General features: G+C 42.4%; 1 protein-coding gene across 4 annotated transcripts in view; it reads right to left on the bottom strand.

Annotated features, from left to right (window-relative positions):
- Window positions 1–24,801, bottom strand: part of DHTKD1 (dehydrogenase E1 and transketolase domain containing 1) — a 43,588-nt gene that overhangs the window by 5,208 nt on the left and 13,579 nt on the right. For 2 of the 4 annotated variants that reach the window (XM_043885098.1, XM_043885100.1), the window contains 10 exons: window positions 22,940–23,209; window positions 13,507–13,678; window positions 12,124–12,322; window positions 10,168–10,480; window positions 8,889–8,973; window positions 8,270–8,409; window positions 7,279–7,429; window positions 5,542–5,648; window positions 3,455–3,634; window positions 174–256 (listed from right to left, as the gene is read on the bottom strand). In XM_043885098.1, coding sequence (XP_043741033.1) covers window positions 174–256; window positions 3,455–3,634; window positions 5,542–5,648; window positions 7,279–7,429; window positions 8,270–8,409; window positions 8,889–8,973; window positions 10,168–10,480; window positions 12,124–12,322; window positions 13,507–13,678; window positions 22,940–23,209 — 1,700 coding nt within the window. Of the gene's footprint in view, window positions 1–104; window positions 257–3,454; window positions 3,635–5,541; window positions 5,649–7,278; window positions 7,430–8,269; window positions 8,410–8,888; window positions 8,974–10,167; window positions 10,481–12,123; window positions 12,323–13,506; window positions 13,679–22,939; window positions 23,210–24,801 lie in introns of all 4 variants that reach the window. The other 2 variants (XR_006337271.1, XM_043885099.1) reach the window with 2 other exon arrangements.

Genomic DNA, 24,801 nt, shown 5'->3' with positions numbered 1-24,801 from the left:
TACTCCAAAATTCACTCTTCTGTGCATAATCTAACTCCTACACCATAGATTTAAAGGATTTATATGTTTCAGAATATAGATTAGGGTCACTTGGTTCACTTAACATGAACGAGTTCTCCCACTCGTCACAAATCTACTGCAGAGTATGAAAATAGAGCTCCGCTTCAGATTACTTTTTTGGATCCACAGATGAATCTCCAATGACTGGTTTGAATGTTGTTCCCGGTGCCATTTCCTGAAGAGCTGATACAGCTGCCTAAGGAGGGAGAGAAAAAGCCACAAATCCATCAACCAATGGACAGGAGCTGAAGATGCTTTTACTTACAAGGGATCTTTCCAAGGACTAGTGTCAAAATTCTCTCCCGGGACTATAAGTAAACATATGTACTGATAAACATAGTATCTTTCTCAAAAGTATCTGTTCTGCATACTTCAGGGTAAAATTGTTTCTCTGAGGTTACAGACTATTGCCTTTTGTCTGGTGCCATGATAAAATGTTAACAATTAGAATTTTTGTTGGATGACTCAAATGGATAATCAATTAAAAATCTGCCTTAATCTGTGGGAATCAGAAACAACATTATATAGAATTTGTATTGTAAACCAGCATAGCTAAGGTGATGCAATTATTTCTGTCTTTAGGATTTTGATGATAATTTATAAACATAACCATCAATCAGAACAATATATGAATATTGTGAAAAGAAATTTTATTATTGAGCTCAATTTAAATCTATACTTGTTGGGAATTGCCTGGCAGGCCTGTGCTTAGGACTCAGCACTTTCAGTGCCAAGGGCCTGGGTTTCAATCCCTCGTCAGGGAACCAAGATCCCAAAATACATATTTTGTGGTACAGCCCCAAAATAAATAAATACTTGTAAAGAACTTAAAGTAGAAAACTGATGAAGCCCAAGGTGAAGGATTTGATCTTTTCTGCTGTCATCTAAGTTAGTTTCCTTATAGTCTAGTCCCAGATGCGTATACGACATTTAGACGAGGTCATTGATGGCAGCCATAAAAATGCTGGAATATTGTGATATAATTTAAAAAAATAATATTAGCTATTCAGCTATGCAAGCGTGCTAAATTGACTCAGTCATGTCCAACTCTGTGACCCTATGGACTGTAGCCCACTAAGCTCTTCTGTCCATGGGATTCTCCAGGCAAGAACAGCGAAGTGGGTTGCCATGCCCTCCTCTAGGGGATCTTCCTGACCCAGGGATTGAACCCAAGTCTCTTAAGTCTCCGTCCTTGGCAAGTGGGTTCTTTACCACTAGCAAAACCTGGGAAACCCTAAAGGGGACACTCTGGCTACATAACAGGAGGCAATCTTTCTCCTTTCTGAACCAGCGTCCTTCATCAGTCCCCACTTCCTATAGCAGGAATCAAAAGGAGCTGGAGTTCAGAGTCATGTACAAAACTGGGCTGGGATTTTGGTGCCACTTGACAGGTGTACCTGAGTCATGTCTGCCACATGCTAAGTCACCTCTGAGTAGGCCATGCCTGGAGAAGGTTGGCTGTGTATATTCTGCGAGATCACTGTACCAGTTTTCAGGAAGAAGTCAGAATTCAATACTGGTACTGCTGACTTTCCACTAACAAAAGGACTTATGTGTCTCATGAACGTATTTGATGACTTAATAAGCATAGTTTTTCATTTGAAAATCTAGAGCTGTTGGTATTTTTTAAGTTCCCCAAGGAAGGCTTCACTTATTTGTTTAATAAATTGTATATTAGACTTGGGGAGAGGGGTGGAGCATTAGGGCCAGAAAATGAACTCTTATTCTCAATTTCAAACAGCAAAAGAAATTCTCAGTGAAACTTTTAACAGTTCACTCAATACCTAGTAACATATATACATACATATATATATACATACATATATACATATATATATATATAATTAATATCATTAGTCTCCTTTTAGGTATGATGGAGGGACCAGATGACAACCTTAGGGATACAATGAAAGTTGGCTTCAAGAATCCCAGATGTATATAATTCTTAGGAATAAACTATAGTAACTTTACATTTTGACTTGGCCCCTTTCACATTGCTATTTCAAAATATCAGTGTCAAGAGAGTCCCATCAGAAAGACAGCATAAAGGGACTTTCCTGGCGGTCCAGTGGTTACCACCACATGACCCCAAAGCAGGGGGCTCAGTTTCAATCCCTTGTTAGGGAACTAAGATCCTGCATGCCACATGTAACGGCCAAAAAACAAGCAAGCAAAAAATGGAAGAAAGAAAGGAATTGCATTCACTTGTCTCAAATGTCCCATGATGTTCCTGAAGCCACCTCAAGACACACAGGGTTGTTCCCAGAGAGAACAAACAAATGAACTGCTGCCATTGGTGAAAGAAGCTGAGCTGACCTCTGAGGTCATTACTGACCCTCATTACTGACCCCTGAGGCCGGGCTGGGACAGGTGAGGTGTCTGGAGCGCCAAACGTAAGCGGGTGCTCACTCTGGGAGAGCGCCAGTGCCCACAACCAACAGTGAGAGCGAGGGTCACCTCACTCCCCTCCAAATGCTGGAAACTGCCGAAAAAGACAACTGTGAAGCCAAATCCCTGGCAGCTTCTCCCAACACCCGTCACTTCCAAACACATGCTCTCTGACCTTGGTTAGACACACACAACGTCTTGGACAGCCAAGTCCTGAACGACATAGTCCACCTCACCACTGGCATCCCAATAAACACAAACATTTAATTCTAATTCAGACTCTCATACAAAACTGAAAAAAATGATAGCAGATGGGATAAATACATGCTTAAAAGTACTTATTATCTTGAATTCTGCCTCTTGAAAACTGGCATATTTGTGTAATTTAAAAAACATTTGTGCATTTAACACTTAGGGTAAATCAAGAGAAAATGTATCCTTGTGAAGCCAAGAAGTAGATAAGCTATATTGTTACAATGTTTGAAAGGGAGTCTACTTGTGATAAATCATTTCACCAAAAAGGTCTAAATAAAAGTCAGTAAGGGGGCACTCTCCATCCCCCTTCTGATGTCTATGTCAGAACCCTTCTCTGTCCCTTTTTACTTTAACAAAACTCTGCCACACACACACACACACACGCACACACACACACAGTCAAGGAATAAAACTACTTGTTTTCATCAAAGTACTTTAAATTCCCAACTTGCGACTATAAACATAGCAGTGCTGACACCATTTGGACTTTGAAATGTTTTATTCTAAAAGATTATTTCTGCTCAGGCTGGGATACCAGGGTGATAATATCTGCTATGCCTGTCCTTCACAATAATGAAACTGCAAGTGACCTGGATTTCTAGTTATTCTTGAAAGGTTAAAAAAAGAGAGACACAGCAGCATGGCCAACTAAAACTAAAGAGACACTTCTATTATTTAGAACTGTAACCAGATATACAAAAGAGAGGGAAATGCAGGGGAAAATACGGCCAGAGGAGAAAGACTGACAAACCTTTTTTCTACTTACGGGGAGCCTGAGCAGTGTCTTCGGAGAAGCAAGGATGAGGGGCTTCCTGAAGTTCCGAATCATCTGTCTCCGGAGCAGGTGGAAGTACTGGGCGGGCGTGGTGGGGTGAGCCACGCACATGTTCACAGTGTCCCCGTCCACACCCTCCTCTGTGCTGTCACACATCTGGGAGGGAAGTGAGAGGAAGGAGCCAACAGTTGAGTCAGCTCACCCCATCCTAAGGGCACAGGCTATGCTAAGGGGAAGCGGGCATCTCCAGGAGATGGAGAGGAGATGTGTCTCTTCCTCACAGAGGAAGACCAGAAGGTAAATGTATGACCCATGAAGAATTCACCAGGAGAGGCCTGGTGGCTCCCATCTGCTGAGTCTGTGTGTTCTAACGTGGTTCTTCCCAAACACGGTGAGCTGCAAGAAGCATCTGAAGAGGGGGAATTCCCTGATGATCCAGTGGTCAGGACTCGGTGCTTTCACTGTCCCGGGCACAGGTTCAGTCCCTGGTCGGGGAACTAAGATCCCACAAGCTATGTGGCATGGCCAAAAACAATTAAAATTTTAAAAAGAAGCATCTGGAAGGGACTTTTTGAAAAATACAGACTTTGATGCCTGTGGGGTGAATATGTTGGAAGGATGCAGTGTCTGAATCTCACTTTCCTGATGAAATAAATGCAAGGATAGTTTGTTTTACAGACAAGAATCAAAACAGCTAACGAGGTTGAAAAGCTGAGGATGACTCTGCTGGGACAGAGAGTGGAGGCATGTCTTCTAACCCCAGTCAAGAAGCAGTGGAGAGGAATTCCCTGGCAGTTTATCAGTTAGTACTCGGAGCTTTCACTGCTAGGGTCTGGGTTTGAGCCCTGGTCAGGGAACTAAGATCCTACAAGTCAGGCTGAATGGCCAAAAACAACAACAAAACTGATGACTCCCAAATTGTATCTTTTGCATACTCATTTCCTAAACGTCTTTGAAAAATTACAGTTTTGTATTTCACACTCAATTCTTTTAATTCACTTGCAATTTATTTCTGTAATCTAATTTTTATGAAATTATTTATCTGTCTTTACCAACCAAACACAGTTATATGCATTTATCTATCTACTGATCTATCTACCTGTCTACTAATCTATCACCTTTATATATATTTTATTTGCATGCATGCTAAGATAATTACTGATATGCACATACGTAGGGCGATGTGTACTGACGTCTTCGTTTACTTTCAAATACATGCAAAAATTACGTGGATTTACAGATAGACGAATGACGGATGAATAGATACATGATAAAACATTAAAATAAGATATTAATGGCAGAATGTAGCAAGTGGGCATATGAATATTCTCTGTAAAATTTTTCCACCTTTTCTTTATGCTTGAAATTTTTTATAATAAAATATTAGGAAGTAATACACATTAAGTGGCATTGGTAATGATTCTTACCAAAAGATAATGGTAGTTTCTGGGTTGTTACTCAGATTTTTGATGGTCATGATCATTTGATAAAAACACTGTCACTACTTGGATCTCGGCCTGGTCCCAGTGCCTGCGAGTGTGCTCAGTCACTCAGTCACGTCTGACTCTTCGCCACCCCATGGACTGTAGCCCACCAGGCTCCTCTGTCCATGGGATTTTCCAGGCAAGAATACTGGAGCGGGTTGCCATTTCCTCCTCCAGGGGATCTTCCCAGCTTAGGGACAGAACCTTCATCTCTTGTGACTCTGGCATTGGCAGGCAGATTCCTTACCACTGAGCCACCTGGGAAGCTCTTGGTCCCTGTATCTCTGTTTATAAAAGGCTCCCTAGATGATTCCAATGATCACCTTGACTCAGAAACTACTGATATTCGCCACATAAGAAGAACTTTCACTGCCATGAAACCATGATACTAACATGCTTGAAGCATTGTATTTCCAAGAACTATTGACTAACATTGCATTAGATCTGTTTCATTCAAATACTACGATGTCTTACAGTCCAAGGTTCATATTCAGGAATGTCTGCAGGAGGCAGTTCTATTTCAGAGCACCTAGGAAGCAGGGAAGACATTCCTTGGAATCTAGAAGGCAGTGGACATACCTGCAAGAAACGCTCTATTCGACAAGACGAGTGCTCCGGCCCAGCCCCGTCGTACCCGTGGGGAAGGAGGACCACGATGCCGCTCTGGAGGAGCCACTTGGCCTCGCCTGTAAAGTAGTGGTGGGAGTGAGATCCTACAGTGCAGGTGCCAGACCACCCTAGCTGACGGCACAGTAAGACACTTGTTAGTCTGCCGCCGCACCCCCTCAAGGCCTTTTCATGGCACGGTGCTTTCTCCTTAGGAGGGAAATACAGACAAACCTCCCAGAAACTGCAGGTTCCAGTCTGGGACTCTACAGTAAAGCGAATCACATGAATTGTTTGGTTTCCCACTGTGGGTAAAATTTACTCTATACCACAGTCTAGCAAATGTGCAAGAGCACTCTGAAAAAACCATGCACGTACCTTAATTAAAAGAAACTTTCTTGCTAAAAACTGCTAACCATCATCTGAGATTTCAGCAATCAGTCTTTTCACAATAGTGACATCAAAAATCACTGACCACAGATCACCATCCCAAGTATACTAATAATGCAAAAGCTTAAAATATTGCAAGAAGTACCAAAATGTGACACAGAGACAAGAAGTGAGAAATGCCACTGGAAAAATGACACGGATAGACTTGCTTGATGCAGGTTGCCAGGTAAAAAAAAAAGTAGTGACTTCCTTTGTAGTCCAGTGGTTAATAATCCCCTTTCCAATGCAGAGGACAAGGGTTCAATCCCTGGTCCAGGAAGATTCCACATGCCTAAGGGCAACTAGGCTTATGCGCCACAACTGCTGAGCCCTAAAACCTGAGATCCAAAACAAGAGAAGCAGACTCTTTTTTTTTTTTTTTTGAGAAGCAGACTCTTTAGAAGAGTCTCTGGACATGGCAAAGTCCAGTCTCCTCAAGCCTCTTTTCTTCCTCAGGACCACAAAGTTACAGAGAAGCAACCAGGAGAAGGGTCTGAGGTGTGCACACAAAACCCATAAGTGGGTCTCCCCAGAAAATGGGGGGAGAGTCTGGGGGGAGACTCAGACTTGTATTTTATACACTTGGAATTTCTACAGTGAGTGGGCACTGCTTTTGTAAGTCATGATTAAACCCAGTAAGATGCACAACTTCCAACTCTGAGATACTTGTGTGACCCTGGGCTGTGGGGAGCAGCTTTTCAAGACTGTCATTCATTCTAATCGGGCTTCCCTGGTGGCTCAGATAGTAGAGTCCACCTGCAATGCAGGAGACCCAGGTTCAATCCCTGGGTCGGGAAGATCCCCTGGAGAAGGGAATGGCAACCCATTCCAGTTTTCTTGCCTGGAGAATCCCATGGACAGAGGAGCCTGGTGGGGTGTCCATGGGGTCACAAGAGTTGAATGTGAAAAAGGGACTGACACACACATTCATTCTAATCACAAGTCCTCACTGTGTCACTGCTGCCTGCTTGTTGTTCATGCTGTAGTTACTCAACACACACCAAGAGCAGACCTGGAAATCAGACCTCTTAGGAGTGGGGCAAGTATAGGCACCATTCCCTAGAGCCAAGCATGCTCCCCAGGAGGTGCAGCCTTTCTGCTCGCAGAGGCTTAGGTGCTCTTCCCAACAGCATATTGAACTGTCTGACAGCTGCTCTGCCCCGGTGGATGACAGGTCGGGCCCCCAGCTCGTGGGGCAAGGGATGCTGTGGCCACAGCTATGGCCCCTTCCCATACGCTTGTCCCCATGCAGCTGCTGTGATGCGTCCACCAGACACCAACCTCCAGAGATGAACGTGTCAAAGATGATCTGGGCACCATTGAAAAAATCGCCAAACTGAGCCTCCCAGAGGGGCAGCAGGTTAGGGCTTTCAATGCTCATCCCATACTCGAATCCCAGGACAGCCTCTTCCGACAGTGGGCTGTTGCTGACCTAGTGCAATATTCAAAGTTAATGGATACCATATATCAAATCACAAACCAATAAAAGACATTGATTGGGTAGGGGAAATACTAGATGTTTCAGTATTTAGATCACCAATCTAGATAACTGATCAAGGTGGGGATTTTAGACTAATTTAAAGAAAATATGAGCTGCATGTCCTTTAAGCAATTTCCTGGAATCTTGCTTTTGACAAGTGTATTTTTAAAAAATATTGAATATCAGTAAACCCCATGCTCTCAGACAAATCACTAGAGTAGGGAAAAAAGATGCTATGCCACTAATTGTACCTTAAAGGATAATTCAATAAACCTCATGTGCCAGGCACCACACTAGTTGTTAGAGAAACAAAAATGAAAAGACCCAGGCTCTGCTCTTGACTCTAATGAATCTAACTCAATGACTGGAAATACATGATAATAGATAAATTCATCAAGCCTGCTAAGTCCTAGGGAATAAAATAAGCTTATGGAAGTGGGATTTTTTTTTAAGTTGTCAAGAAATGTTGACCTATTATCCACATTTTTTATTTATTTTAATGAATTCAGCAACAAGCAGGTTATAATGTCAATTCTGGATTGACAAAATGAACATCCATTTGCCATTTACCTGAATACAGATAAGTAGCCAGAGTGACACAGCTCTAGCCTACTTGCTAGTCTGTTACTTCCATTCCAAGTGGACCAACCTTCACTGTCTATCCATTCAGCATCCCCTTATTTCAAAAAGTACTGAACCCAAAGTTCAGATGTTACCGGCATCTATCGCTAAGAAGCCTGTAGCTACGATCATTGCCACCTGGGTGTTACACTAGGTAATGAAATGTCCTACCTCTAGAAACCCCTTTTGATTAGGGTCCATATGGTTCAGGGGGATATAAGTGTCATCTGTCTTCTGGCAAACAACCATTGCGTGCCTCTGGCTAAAAGTTCCACGGCCCACATCTTGGCCACTCAGACGGACATTAAAACCTTAAGCAAGCAAGAAGGGGAAAAGAAAAATCCAGATTCCCATGAGTAACCTAAGTGATAATAAGGCCTGGTGACCCTGAATCCTTATACACCAGCTCATCCTGAGAATCACCCTTAAGGTAATAGATTATCCTTCTTAAAATGCACCTGTCCCATATTCAAAACTCTGTAGTCAAAGTGAACTGTTAAAGAGTGAAGAGTCATCATTTGGCCTACAATTACTAGGGAAAATATCTTTCCAATACAGTCAGCCCTGAATCCTGTGTTTCCATAGACTACTTGCTGATGAAGGCTATCAACATGACTTATACGATGATTAAATAGTGTTTTCAGGTAAGAAGAGTCACAACATCTGAGAACCTCTCTAGTCAATAAAAACGATACAAGGTAGCTATAACTCAACACTGCAGGCATCACGAATAAGAGATGTCGTATAATGCATCCTCTATCCACTGTGCAGCTGTACAGAAAAGTCGTACCTTCAGCAAGCAATGAGCCTAACGCAAGAGCTTCTGCCGTGGCCCAGTCTAACTTTGTTCCATCCATCACTTTTTCCACTCGAGACTGAAAGTGAAGGGGAGGGGAAAAGAAACTTTTAAGAGCTCACATCCTTCTTCACACTGAGTTCAAAAAACGTAATGCAACAATGGTTAAGTCTCCAAAACATAGTATTAAATGCAACAGGAAGCGCAGAAGGTAACATGAGAGGAATGACAGCAAGTATATGACGTTTGAAAGCAGGCAAAACAAACAGGCTCTCAGGTGAGTGGTTAACCTGGCGGATGGATGAGAGGAGGTGGCAGGGAGCTGGCAGAGTGGGGAGAGTGGGGGTGTATGGTGTAAGTAATATTCTATTCTTTTAGTCGGATGGTGAGTACACAGATTGTTTTCATGGTCTCTATACCTATAATAGAAACTTAGAAAGCAAGCTAGTGTTTTAAAAATAATCCAGAGTTCATCATGCCTTCATCCAAATTCAAGAAAGATGAAGGCCTGTATCTCCTTGCTTTCCCAGTTTTAGAGCTGGAAGTTCCATGTTCCAGGAAACCACTAAGTTTCAAGCAAACCAGAGCAGTGTATGTCAATTTATACTTAACACGAGACAACAAAACCTCAATATGTTTAAGGATCCAAATGTTGCTTTTGGGGACTATGTGTATTGACTTTTATTCATTTTATTTAAGCCATCCCCCTGCCTGCCCAAAATGAAAGTGTCTTCTGCTCACAGCTCAGAAAAACCAAAACGGGCATTCCTGTGTGGCCATGTTTTTAATAATATGGGCATGTAGTAACTATACACATGATATATAAGACATGTTTGGGGTTTTAAAAATTTTTTTTAATGTGGACAATTTTTTAAGTCTTTATTGAATTTGTTACAATATTGCTTCTATTGTTTATATTCTGGTTTTTTGGCAGTGAGACCTGTGGGACCTTAGCTCTCTGACCAGAGAGGGAAGCCCCACCCCCTGCATTGGAAGGCAAATTGTACCTTGGCACTTTGGACCACCAGGGAAGTCCCTAGACATTATGAATGAATGAATGAACAAATAAGTGGAGGAAAAATAGAAGTCAGAGGTAGACAAAATCTGAGTTGACAGTCCGTACCAAAACTCCGCTAGGATCAGTTTGTAGAAACTAATGACTCACATTAAATATCTGTCAAGTGCATTAGCCAACCAACAAGACCAGACCAACGCCAATTCCTTGGCTGTGAAAGATGGACAAACAATGCCTGGGGATGCCTGGGCTCCCTACCTGCACATGCATCTTCAGAAGGTGACCGTGCATCTGGAGCTCCTCAGGCACCTCCACAGACTTCTTGCCAATAAACCGCAGGAGGTCAAGGGGCACACCTGTGTTCCAGGAGGTAATACAAGCTTCTGGCTGAACCAAGCCTTGCCAGTGGGCCTGCAGGCTCGTGGCAGGGGGCCTGTAGTGGGCCACATTAGTTAAATGGCCATTTAACTTCACATAGTAGGAGGCTTTGATTTCCGACACCTCCTCCTGGGTTGTGAGTCCGTTAGCCATAAGGTACTCTGCATAGGTATCAGGGATGCTCTTCCGGGCTCTATCCAAGGAGGAGGGAAACAAAAATCAATCATGTTTGTAAAAATCAAAGAGAGACAGACACAGTTATTATCAAACGTATTCTGAAGTGTCATTGCTATAAAAACATATGCGGGAAATGTTTTGGGACTAGACAGAGGGGGTGCTTATATTAATACAATTCACACTGAATCATTCACTTTAAAATGGTCCATTTTAACCTACTGTATAGCGCATGGAATTCTGCTCAATGTTACGTGGCAGCCTGGATGGGGTGGGAGTTTGGGGAAGAATGGGTATATATATGTATGGCTGAGTCCTTTTGCTATGCACATGAAACTAACAACATTGTTAATTGGCTATACGCCAATATAAAACAAAAATTTTTTTTTAAAATGGTCCATTTAAGGAATTCCGTGTCGGTCCAGCGGCTGAGACTCCACACTTCCACTGCAGGGCGTGTAGGGGAACTAAGATCCCATATGTCATGCCAAGCAGCCAAAAAAACAAAAAGATCTATTTTATGTCATGTTACTTTCATACCAATACCTTTGTTTTTTACAGGTAATGGTGTGTAACCACTTGTTCCAGGCAAGCTAGAGAAAACAAGTTTATCTTTATAAGCTTCTGTCTACAGTCAGGCAGAAATAATGAGTAGAAGAGTTGTTTTTGTTTGTTTTTTCACCAACTGTTAATTCTGGACAGTTATTTATGAGGCTGACCTACATTATCTACTTATTCTGCATTCTTTTACTTAAAAAAGTTTGAACCAAATTTGCCAACTTATTCCACATCTGGATTTTACAGAAATAGAAATAACCATGCTGCTGCTCTGCATTCCCATAATATTTTACATGACAAAGTCTGGTCACATTGACCACTATAATCCTTAAAAAAGTGAAAGGTAGACAGGATATATTCTTAAAAATGGGGTTCCGAGTCACATCAGGTCATTTGGGTGCTAAATTCAAAGCTAAGTGGAGGAATTCCTCAGTGGTTCAGTAGTTGAGAATCTGCCTTCCAATGCAGGGGACATGGGTTCAATCCCTGGTCTAGGAACTAAGATTCAACACGCCACAGGGAAACTAGAGAGCCCTTGTGCTGCAACAAGAAAAGCCTGTGGGTTGCAACAAAGACCAGTGCAGCCAAAAGAAAAGAACAAAAGGAAAAAAGAAAACTGGGTGGCTTAAAAAAAAAAAAAAGCTCAATGGAGAACCCAGATTTGTTCCTCCAAGGGCAGTCTGCTACCTATGACCAGAAAGGCCCATAAAAAGTCACCAAGTTTACTCCTCTACTTTAATTTATGTCTATGAGGAAATCAAGCAGGAAAGAGGGAGATAGGAGCATCTAAAGCATTTACTTTCTAGCGTCTAAAAAGGAAATCTCAAGACCTGGCTGTTCAGTCCTCCCACCTGCTAAGTGAGGCTGTTAAGCTTGCCTTTGTCTCTTCACTGAGGAGACATGTGGAGTTGGAAGAACACGGGGCGCTTTCCTGTGACCCGTGGGGTGGTCATCCCAGTGTGCCCAGGGCTGTCCCAGTTTGAGCACTGAGAGGGTCCCGTCCCAGGCGCACTGGGGCAGCTGGTCACCCTCCTGGGGTGAGTCTATAGAAACACTACTGCAAGCACTGTAGGGCAGAGGGCGCCCGATGGCTCAGCCTCGTACCTGATGAGCTGGTACATGCCCGGGTTGGTGAAGAAGGGCTCGTCCAACTCATTGTGGCCCCACTGCCTGTAGCACAACAAGTCAACAACCACGTCTTTCCGGAACTGGCGCTGGTATTCGAACGCCAGTTGCGCGGCCCGCACCACTTCCTCTGGGCTGTCTCCATTGACGTGGATGATGGCGCAGCCCACCAGCTTCCCTGAGGCACAGAAGACAGAAATGAAGCCCGCCAGTCACCCCATGAACCTACCCCCAAATCCTGTTGCCCGCCTGGGGAGACAGCCCACATCATAGGGGTAGTTTGGCTTGGGTATTAAGAACCCGCACTTTGGGATTTCCTTGGAAGCCTAGTGGTTAGGATGCCAGGCTTTCAGCGCCAAGACCAGGTTCAGTCCCTGGTCAGGGAACTGAGATCCTGCAAGTCACACAGTGCAACACCTCCCCACCCACCATCAGAAAAAACAAGAACCTGCACTTTGGAGGCCAGCTGACAAGAGAGAGTTTCAGACCCAGTATTTGTGTCTGTGTGATCCTGGTGAAGTCATGAATTCCAGTCTCCTAATCTGGGACACTGGAATAATGCTCCTATCACCCAGAGATGTCCTAAAGCATCAATGAGTTAATGCATATAAAGTGCTTAAGAGCCTGGTACCTAATAACAGATGTGTGTGTGTTCTTATCATTATGACTATTATCTTTCCTCCTGAGATAAAACGGTCTTTAAAAGATGTAGCCTAAGGGGGCGGAAAAAAAGGATTTCTTCAAAGAGTTGGTTGAGAATGAATTTTCAAAATCTCTAATCACAAAAAATTCACATAGATAGTCCCAAATGGCAACCAGGCCGGGCTCTGGATGTAAAAACAGTACAGTTCTCACCATCTGACAGTTCTGTCAATTCTGTGAAATAGGGAATGAATAATAAGAAGCCCTGTGTTTCTTTTAATATTGTCAATTTCCACAGGTTAAAACAGGACGCCTTTGCTTCTTCACATCTGATTTCCCACCAGACCCCTTGGCCAGATTTACTGGTTGAACACATCCTTTTTGACTGTGGTCTTGGGTACTCTGAATATTCTAAAGACAATTACTCCAGTTGTACTAACTGTGTTGATCTCTGGGTTATACCAGATCATTCAACTGGATACATCAGCAATTTGAGATGGGACCCTCTAAATTCTACTCTTATTTCCTGGGATTGAAAGATCACACTCGGACTTTGAAAGGAATATTAACAACACCGTTGGCGACCACTGACCATATCTGATCCAAAAATTAAAATGGGACCAGCAGTGAGGTTCCCTGTTCTGAGTGAACTATAATAGAAGTTTCTCTAGAAATTCCTTATTTGACTCAACAACATCAGCTCTTCTCTGGGTTACATACCGATGTCACTACAATATAAGGAAGACCTTCCTCTTTCTGCAGGAGTGGTGTAACCCAGCTGGTTATTGACAATCAAATGGACACTCCCACCAATTCTGAAATGTGGGAGATTAGAGAGTGTAAATGTTTCAGGAACAATCCCTTGACCACAGAAAGAAGCATCACCATGAACCTAGATCATGGGGGAGAGAAAAGAAAATGAACGTAAGGGGTGGAGACGTTTAGGTTTAGTAACAGCAATAAAAAACAACCATGCTCTCAGCACTTCCTGGTTGCCACATGCCACGTGCGTGCTCAGTCGTGTCTGACTCTTTGTGACCCCGTGGACTGTAGCCCACCAGGCTCCTCTGTCCATGGGATTTCCCAGGCAAGAATACTGGAGTAGGTTGCCATTTCCTCCTCCAGGAGATCTTCCTGACCCAGGGACTGGACCCGTGTCTCCTATGTCTGTCTCCTGCATTGGCAGGCAGATCCTTCACCACTGAGCCACCAGGGAAGCCCTGTCCCTGTATCTCTGTTTATAAAAAACTGCTCCCTCCCCTCCTAAAAATCTGCTCGTTATAGAACTTCCTAAAGCAGCTCTCAATGATGCTAAATCAGCTCTCTTCCTCTTGCTGCTTTGACCAGCTGACCTATTCCTTCCACCCTACATCATCACCTGTACCCATGGCCTCTTGCATCCTCATCAACATGATAGTGTGCACGGCAGCACCAGAGAAGGTAGGGTGATGGGAGACACAGGAGAATCACCTCTAGGAAAGCAATCATGAAAACGGCCTGCAAGACGCAAGGAACAAAATAACTTCGAACCCTCACTCTTCCCCAATCAGATTTCCCCCCAAATGAGAGGGTGTCACTCACATCACCTCCTCCCCGCTGGGTGTGCTGGCCACCACCGTGAACATAAAAGAGAATGATGTGACAGCAAAGACGGGGGGTAGGGGGCGAGGAGCGTATCATACACAAATGAAAGGAGGCTTTGAGGAAAGGACAAAATACTATTATAAGAGAATCTCTGAAATGTGCTCTTCTTCCAGAACTTTCGAAATCTACTAGATCATGATAGCACAGACCTGACAAGGTCCTACTGTGGAGCACAGGGAACTAGCCTGTGACCCGACCAGTGACGCTGAAGAAGCTAAAGATGAACGGTTCTGTGAAGAGCTGCAAGACCTTCTAGAACTAACACCCAACAAAGACGTCCTTTTCATTATAGGGGACTAGAAAGCAAAAGTAGGAAGTCAAGAAACACCTGGAGTAACAGGCAAATTTGGCCTTGGAGTACAGAATGAAGCAGGGCAAAGGCTAATAGAGTTCTGCCTAAAGAATGCACTGGTCATAGCAAACACCCTCTTCCAACAACACAAGAGAAGACTCTACACATGGACATCACCAGATGGTCAACACCAAAATCAGATTGATTATATTCTTTGCAGCCAAAGATGGAGAAGCTCTATACAGTCAGCAAAAATAAGACCCGGAGCTGACTGTGGCTCAGATCATGAACTCCTTATTGCCAAATTCAGACTTAAATTGAAGAAAGTAGGGAAAACCACTAGACCATTCACGTATGATCTAAATCAAATCCCTTATGACTATACACTGGAAGTGAGAAATAAATTTAAGGGACTAGATCTGATAGACAGAGTGCCTGATGAACTATGGACGGAGGTTCATGACATTGTACAGGAGACAGGGATCAAGACCATCCCCATGGAAAAGAAATGCAAAAAGGCAAAATGGTGTCTGAGGAGGCCTTACAAACAGCTGTGAAAAGAAGACAAGCGAAAAGCAAAGGAGAAAAGGAAAGATATTCCCATTTGAATGCAGAGTTCCAAAGACTAGCAAGGAGAGATAAGAAAGCCTTCCTCAGCAATCAATGCAAAGAAATAGAGGAAAACAACAGAATGGGAAAGACTAGAGATTTCTTCAAGAAAATCAGAGATACCAAGGGAACATTTCACACAAAGATGGGTTCGATAAAGGACAGAAAAGGTACAGACCTAACAGAAGCAGAAGATATTAAGAAGAGGTGGTAAGAATATACAGAAGAACTCTATAAAAAAGATCTTCATGACACAGATTATCACAATGGTGTGATCACTCACCTATAGCCAGACATCCTGGAATGTGAAGTCAGGTGGGCCTTAAAAGCATCACTATGTACAAAGCTAGTGGAGGTGATGGAATTCCAGTTGAGCTATTTCAAATCCTGTAAGATGATGCTGTGAAAGTGTTGCACTCAATATGCCAGCAAATTTGGAAAACTCAGCAGTGGCCACAGGACTGGAAAAGGTCAGTTTTCATTCCAATCCCAAAGAAAGGCAATCCCAAAGAATGCTCAAACTACTGCACAATTGCCCTCATCTCACACACTAGTAAAGTAATGCTCAAAATTCTCCAAGCCAGGCTTCAACAATATGTGAACCTTGAACTTCCAGATGTTCAAGCTGGTTTTAGAAAAGGCAGAGGAACCCGAGATCAAATTGCCAACATCCCCTGGATCATTGAAAAAGCAAGAGAGTTCCAGAAAAACATCTATTTCTGCTTTATTGACTATGCCAGAGCCTTTGACTGTGTGGATCACAACAAACTGTGGGAAATTCTGAAAGAGATGGGAATACCAGACCACCTGACCCACCTCTTGAGAAACCTATATGTAGGTCAGGAAGCAACAGTTAGAACTGGACATGGAACAACAGACTGGTTCCAAATAGGAAAAGGAGTATGTCAAGGCTGTACATTGTCACCCTGCTTATTTAACTAATATACAGAGTACATCATGAGAAACGCTGGGCTGGAAGAAGCACAAGCTGGAATCAAGATTGCCGGGAGAAATATCAATAACCTCAGATATGCAGATGACACCACCCTTATGGCAGAAAGTGAAGAGGAACTAAAACGTCTCTTGATGAAAGTGAAAGAGGAGAGTGAAAAAGTTGGCTTAAAGCTCAACATTCAGAAAACTAAGATCATGGCATCTGGTCCCATCACTTCATGGGAAATAGATGGGGAAACAGTGGAAACAGTGTCAGACTTTATTTTGGGGGGCTCCAAAATCACTGCAGATGGTGATTGCAGCCATGAAATTAAAAGACGCTTACTCCTTGGAAGGAAAGTTAGATAGCAACCTACCTAGATAGCATATTAAAAAGCAGAGACATTACTTTGTCAAAAAAAGATCCGTCTAGTCAAGGCTATGGTTTTTCCTTGGAAGGAAAGTTAGATAGCAACCAACCTAGATAGCATATTAAAAAGCAGAGACATTACTTTGTCAAAAAAAGGTCCGTCTAGTCAAGGCTATGGTTTTTCCAGTGGTCATGTATGGATGTGAGAGTTGGACTGTGAAGAAAGCTGAGCACCAAAAAATTGATGCTTTTGAACTATGGTGTTGGAGAAGACTCTTGAGAGTCCCTTGGACTGCAAGGAGATCCAACCAGTCCATCCTAAAGGACATCAGTTCTGGGTGTTCATTGGAAGAACTGATGCTGAAGCTGAAACTCCAGTACTTTGGCCACCTCATGCGAAGAGTTGACTCATTGGAAAAGACCCTGATGATGGGAGGGATTGGGGGTAGGAGGAGAAGGGGATGACAGAGGATGAGATGGCTGGATGGCATCATCGACTTGATGGACATGAGTTTGAGTAAATTCCGGGAGTTGGTGATGGACAGGGAGGCCTGGAGTGCTGCGATTCATGGGGTTGCAAAGAGTCAGACATGACTGAGCGACTGAACTGAACTGAACTGAACTGAATAAACCAGAACGGAAAAGAATTTTTAAAAGAATGTATATATACGTGTATACATAACTCACTTTGCTATATGGCAGAAATTAACACAATATTGTAAATTAACTATACTTCAATAAATAATTTTAAAAAACTGGGAAATGGAAGGTGATAGAAAAGGGAGTCAATTTTTTTTTGAAAAGTTGAAAGCAAATAATGAGGGACTTGTAGATCTTAGGGGAAAGTATGAGTGCCACTGGCTTCATGCTATATAGAAGGCTATTATATCAATAAAGTGTATGTTGTGCACATAAATTTTACGTGATATTATATAATAAATGTATTTTAATCAAAAAGTTATTAAGTAAAAAAATAAGGGATAATTGGAGAGAGTAGCATGGAAACATATACATTACCATATGTAAAATAGATAGCAAGTGAGAATTTACTATATAAAACAGGGAGCTCAAGCCAGTGTTCTCTGACAACCTAGAGGGGTGGGTGATGGGGTGGGGGTTCAGGAGGGAGGGAACATATGTACGTATACCTGTCGCTGATTTGTGTTGATGAGTGGCACAGGTCAATACAATATTGTAGAGCAATTATCTTCCAATAATTGTATTTTGTTCTATATTTCTCAATATTGTAAAATTATAATCTTTGATAATTTAAAAAAAATAAAGGGAATTTTGATAAAACAAAATAGAAAAAACAAATAAACAGCCAAAATGCTCAACTAAAGAATAACATGATCTGAAAAAAAAGGGTAAAATGACCTGATACGGGGAATTACCCAGCGGTCCAGTGATTAGGACTCAGCTCTTTCACTACCGAGGCCTGGGTTCAGTCCCTTAAATGGGGAAGCTAAGATCCCAAAAGCCTCTTGGTGTGGCAAAAAAAAGTTAATAAATTAATTTGTTCATTCCCTGAGTCATGTCCAACTCTTTGCGACCCATGGACTGCAGCATGCCAGGCTTCCCTGTCCTTCACTATCTCCCTGAGTTTGCTCAAACTCATGTCCATTAAGTCGGTGATGCCATCCAACTGTCTCATTCTCTGTCATCCCCTTCTCTTGCCCTTAATCTTTCCCAGAATCAGGGTCTTTTCCAGTTAGTCAGCTCTTCGTATCACGTGGCTGAAGTATTGGAGTTTCAGCTTCAGCACCAGTTCTTCCAATGAATATTCAGGGTTGATTTCCTTTAGAAATGACTGGTTTGATCTCCTTGCAGTCCAAGGGACTCTCAAGAGTCTTCTTCAGCACCACAGCTCAAAAGAATCAATTCTTTGGTGTTCAGCCTTCTTTACAGTCCAACTCTGACATCCATCCGTCACTACTGGAAAAACCATAGCTTTGACTATACAGAACTTTGTCGGCAAAGTGATGTCTCTGCTTTTTAATATGCTGTCTAGGTTTGTCGTAGTTTTTCTTCCAAGGAGCAAAAGTCTTTTAATTTTGTGGCTGCAGTCACTGTCCACATTAATTCTGGAGCCCAAGAATATGAAATACGACACTGTTTCCATTTTTTCTCCCATCTATTTGCCATGAAGTGATAGGACTGGATGCCATGATCTTTGTTTTTTTAATGTTGAGTTTTAAGCCAGATTTTTCTCTCTCCCCTTTCATCTTCATCAAGAGGCATTTTAGTTCCTCTTCACTTTCTGCCATTAAAGTGGTATCATCTGCTTACCTGAGGTTGTTGATATTTCTCCCGGCAATCTTGATTCCAGCTTGTGAGTTATCCAGCCCGGCATTTCGCATGATGTACTCTGCATATAAGTTAAATATGCAGGGTGACAATATACAACCTTGACATACTCTTTTCCCAATTTTGAACCAGTCCATTGTAATTAATCTGATATGGTAACCACTGTGGCCCTAATTAGTAACAGAAATAAAAGACTTAAATAAGAATGAAGAAAGAATCCTTGGAAGGTAATTTTTTTAATGACAGTGAAAATGTCCTTAAAAGAGTAATTTGTATATACAAGTAGAACATTTTGGTTAAGAAAGGAATCCCTGCTTTCCTTGGTGATTCTCCAACCCACACCTTCCCGTAGATAGGGGTCTACAGAGATGACTGACATTTTGGAGCATCCAAGAACAGTAATAACATACCCTTACATTACCTTCACAACACTATAAACATTATCTCTATTAACCCATTTATCTACCATGCGTGGGGGGCCTGGGAAGGGAATTTCTATTGTTCCTTTTACAGGTGAGAAAATCAAGGTTCAGAAAGAGTTTGTATTTCGCATGGCTAGGACTAGACCTTCTGTGATGCCTCCATTTTTTCTACTAATTTCCTCACCCTGCCAAACCCATCCCCTGGGTTAAGGAACTTACTGAGTTCTCATTTAACTCTCAGAACACTCTGGAAATGTAATACACTTCCCTTGACCTCTGAGATCTAGGGAAACAATGGGACAGAAGCAAGCAAGAAGGCCAAGCTGTGCGTCCTAAATCACTTCTGTCGTGTCTGACTCTTTGTGACCCTATGGACCTTGCCCGCCAGGCTCCTGTGTCCATGGGATTCTCCAGGCAAGAATTCTGGAGTGGGTTGCCAAGCCTTCCTCCGAGGGATCTTTCCGACCCAGAGATTTTTCCAACTCATGTCTCTTAATGTCTCCTGCATTGGCAGGTGGGTTCTTTACCACTAGCGCCACCTGGGAAGCCCGAAGGGCAAGCTGGAAGGCTGCAAAGCCAGGATCTGAACTTAGCTTTTCATGGTTCCAGAATCCTTGCTATTTCTCACCGGGCTATACTATCAGGTCCAGCCCTCAGCCACACGCTGGCCCACAAGGGTCACGGGGTTCCAGGCATCTGAAAACCCCTCACTCTTTGGCCTCCTGGCTGATGGGACTTCTGTGTGGTAATGATGTGAATGACGTAAAAGGAGACCTGTAAAGCAAGGAAGAGAGATGGGTGTCTCACAGAAGAGGCACTGCTAAGACATAATGGCTGTTCACAACTTGCATCGTTTTATCATGGTCTTAGGGTTCTTGGCGCTAAAGCCATATGTCATCTGCTAACTTTATTTCCTTTCTTAAATCAAAAGAGAAAAGATTCCATGGTGGTGGTGGTTTAGTCACTAAGTCATGTCCAACTCTTGCGACCCCATGGACTATAGCCTGCCAGGCTCCTCTGTCCATAGGATTCTCCAGGACAGAATACTCCAGAATACTGGAGTGGGTTGCCATTTCCTTCTCCAGGGGATCTTCCCAACCCAGGAACTGAACCTAGGTCTCCTGCATTGCTGGCAGATTCGTTACCAACTGAGCTACAAGGGAAGCTCCAAAGACTCCATGGTTGCTCATAAAGCTTTGAGGAGTCAGGTCCATGAGCCCCAAGGAATTCTGGAGGCAGCAGAAACCACTCAATAAAATACAGTAAGGGGCATGGACACACACAGCCGATAACAAATGACAGTGCAATCCCACCAGGTCCAGGACTAAGATGAATCACAGACAGCAAAAGTATCATCTATAGTCTCACCCAGGATGATTTTATAGACTCCAAATTTCAGGTTTCCACAATAAATTAGAATGTTGAATTTGAATGAGGCAAGACACTGGCAGACATAGCAAGATAAAATGTTTTGGGAACAAGAAGTAGAGAGAAGAGGGCAGTTTCTCATCAGTTTAAAGAACATGCCACTTTCACCTCTTACTTCAGAAATCAGTCTTAACATCAGGTTAACGTACTGGGAAAATGTGAATAACTGAACTATGTTAGAGTCTCATGAGTTCAAGTGAAAGGTGAAGAGAATGTATGGCTAACAATGTGAAGATTTCTATTTAGAAATACTATATCATAATCAAATTCAAATGTGCTTACCCGACAATTTATTTACTACAAGTTTCTGGCCCATGAAAAATTAACAATAAGATAATGTAGTTATTTGTGCATGCTCAATGGATTCAGTTGTGTCTGACTCTTTGCAACCTTATGGACCATAGCCGGCCAAGCTCCTCTGTCCATGGGATTCTCCAGGCATGAATACTGGAGTGGGTTGCCATGCCCTCCTCTAGGGCATCTTCCTGACTCCAAGATCGAACTTGTATCTGTTATGTCTCCTTGCATTGACAGTCAGATTCTATACTACTAGCGCCATCTGGGAAGCCCCCAGTTATTTGTAAACGTAGACAAATATTCTACTGCCTTGTGGATTTAACTGTTTTCATTGGGTTTAAAGACCCAGTTACTGATATCCAGGATTAATTATCCTCTAGGCGTTAAAGGTTTCATATTAAATGAATACTTGTAGAAGAAAAACATGACCCACAATCTACACCTCTAAAATATACCTGTTGGGTTACCAATGGTGGGGGGTGGAGGAAGTAATACACTATTCATTTGTCTTGTTTGCCTTAATGCCAAAGACTTTCATTTTAAAGCAAACAAACAAGCAAGCAAAATAAATCCAGACTCTTGCAGCCTTGTTAGATAGACAGACACTGTGTGGTTTCCATGAGGGTCACAGTTTCATGGAAGTAATGACATTTGTCCTCTTAGTAGTGGCAGCTATGTCAGTCCACACTCCCTTAATTAATTCATAACTCAAGAAAGGAAAAACACAGTGAAGACCTTTGTCTAAAGCCAGTTGCCTTGATTGGGCGGGGAGGACGATAAATTGGGAGATCAAGATTGACATATACACACCACTATATTTAAAATAGGTAACAAATAAGAACCTACTGTATAGCACAGGAAACTATTCAGTACTTTGCAATGATCTATATGAGAATGGAATCTTAAAAAAAAGTAAATATATGTACATGTGTAACCGACTCACTTTGCTGTACAGCAGAAATTAACACAATATTGTAAATCAACTATACGCCAAAAAGAAAAAATTAACTAGGGACTTCCCTGGTGGTCCAGTGGCTGAGACTCTGTGCTCCCAAAGCTGGGGGGCCCGGGTTTTGTCCCTGGTCAGGGAACTAGATCCCACATGCTGTAATAAGACCCAGCACAGCCAAATACATAAATAGAAATAAATATATTTTTAATTAGATAAAAAAATTATTTTTAAAAAGATCAGTCAAAAAATAAAACACAGTCAGTTGACTTGAGATTACTGGTGGGCAGATACTCACATCTGCTATGAATTTTTAAAACAACCCCCAAATCTTCTTTTCCCAAAAGTTCACCTTAGTTTTGTCTGGAACATGTGCTGTCTCCTGTCATGATAACTGTGGAATCCTATCCCAAGGCCACAGACGCTGAGCCCAGAACCAAGGTCACCTCCGAAGCTGACTGAGCCCCTCTGTAACCATTGCCAAAAGCCCCCCTGATCATCACCAGCAAGCTTCCTGACCCCAAATTAGGTAAAAATGCCCACCCATGCTCACCCTATTATAGCGCTCTAACCAATCACCTAATACCACCCTTCCAGCAGGAATTTTGTCTTGAGGCTATAAAAATTGACTACTAACCCACAAAGGTGTCGGCTCTCCCTTGAGCCAGCCGGCTGCTCTAACAGCGTCCTGTTGGCTCTCCCTGGTCTGCCAGGAGGTGACGGCCAGCCCTGCTCCCAGTGCCCACATTCTGCTCTTTGTTCTTAGTAAACTCACGCCTTTCTGCAGTACGCCGGAAATTCTTTTCCAATCCCCACCGGACTGCCATGACAACTACCAACCTGGACATCCTTTCTGCCCAGTATTCCCAACCTCTGGCCTTACTTCCTGAAGCTCCCAGTACCTGTAAGCAGATGACTTTGTCCCCAGGCTGAGCTGAACTGTCCAGGGAGTAGTCCCCATCCCGCCTGGACTGCTGCCTCCCCCGAGTCTTCCCGACTGCCACAGGGTTCACGGCTTCCAGGTGCGAGGGGTTGGGCAGCATAGTCACGTGGAGGGGATGGTGCGCACCGAAGTCCAGGTCAACCGAGGACGTTAGGTGAGACAGGACATCGCCAACGGCTGAGACGTTTTCCGGAAATTCACTTAAGCCTCGCATTTTACGGAACATCAGCTAAGCCGAGTAAACACACAAGAAAAAATGGGAAGAGGTGGTTCGTTTAAATCATACAATCTAAAAAAAACTTTATGCACATGTTGTATATATATTGTGACCATGCATGATTTAAAGATAAGCACACACTTGTAACTGCTCGAATGCACAGAGCTATTTGGCGATGTTCATCATCAAATGAAGTTCTAACACATTAAGACAAGTCCAGCATGATGCAGACAGTAAGATACCTCTGCCTTGTAATAAGCAAAATTTTTTCTTAATTGCACCTGTTAGAATGTATTTTCCAAAAGAATTAGTATTCTTGTTAAATTATTAACAGGAACTGCTAATAAGATTTATTCTCGTTTAAGATGGAAAGGAAAATAAGAACTTCATCCCATTTAGTCACAGGATGACATCCACTACTTAGCTCAAGTGGCATCTAAGAAACTATTTTGCAATTCTCAGATTGTAGCATCTATGTAAGTTCTGGTACCATTTTAGTTTCAAAATTGTGAAAAATGTATGGATATTTTGAAGATGAAAAGTAACATAGTACTATGAAAGATTCTAAATATGTTCTCTTTACAAAATATAGTGGGTAATTGATAAACAAATCATTGATTTTTAAAATTAAAAAAAAGAAACTATATTTTGCCATTCTCAAAGGACTTCTCTGCATATGTTCTGTCATCTCATTTTCATACTCTTCTAAGAGATAGGTGTCACTATCCATTTTAAAAATGAACAAACTAAAAGACTAAAAATAGAGTTGCCATTCAGTTCAGTTCAGTTCAGCTCAGTCGCTCAGTCGTTTCTGACTCTTCGCGACCCCATGAACCACAGCATGCCAGGCCTCCCTGTCCATCACCAACTCCCAGAGTTCACCCAAATCCATGTCCATTGAGTCGGTGATGCCATCCAACCATCTCATCCTCTGTTGTCTCCTTCTCCTCCTGCCCTCAATCTTTCCCAGCATCAGGGTCTTTTCAAATGAGTCAGCTCTTCACATCAGAGTTACTATACAATCCATCAGTCCACTCCTGGGCATATATCTGGAGAAAACTCTAATTAGTACAAGCACCCCAGTGTCCACCAGCAGCACTATTTACAATAGCCAACACATGGAAACAACCTAAGTATCCATTGATAGATAAATGGATAAAAAAAAAATGTGGTATGTATATAGCGGAATATTACTCAGCCACAAAATAGAATGAAATAATGCCATTTACAGCAACATGGATACACCTAGAGATTATCATATTAAGTGAAATAAATCAGACAGAAAATGACAACAGACTTGTGTGTGCAATCTAAAGAAATGATACAGGAAATCCCTGGTGCCCAGTGATTAGGATTCTGCGCTTTCACTGCCGAGGGCCTATGTGCAGTCCCTTGTCAGGGAACTAAGATCCCACAGGTTGAGCAAAGCAGACAAAAAAAAAAAAAAAAACAAAAACCGGAGAACTTATTTACAAAACAGATGCACAGACATAGAAAACAATCTTATGGTTACTAAAGGGGAAGAGGAGGGATAAATTAGGAGTTTGAGAATTAAAAAAATAAAAAAGGATGAGCAAGAGAAATTACTTCAGTGGTTTAAAGGT

Source organism: Cervus elaphus, chromosome 23, assembly GCF_910594005.1.
Source record: "Cervus elaphus chromosome 23, mCerEla1.1, whole genome shotgun sequence".
In the NCBI taxonomy this organism is placed as follows: Eukaryota; Metazoa; Chordata; class Mammalia; order Artiodactyla; family Cervidae; genus Cervus; species Cervus elaphus.
This window is presented reverse-complemented; position numbering and strand designations above follow the sequence as displayed.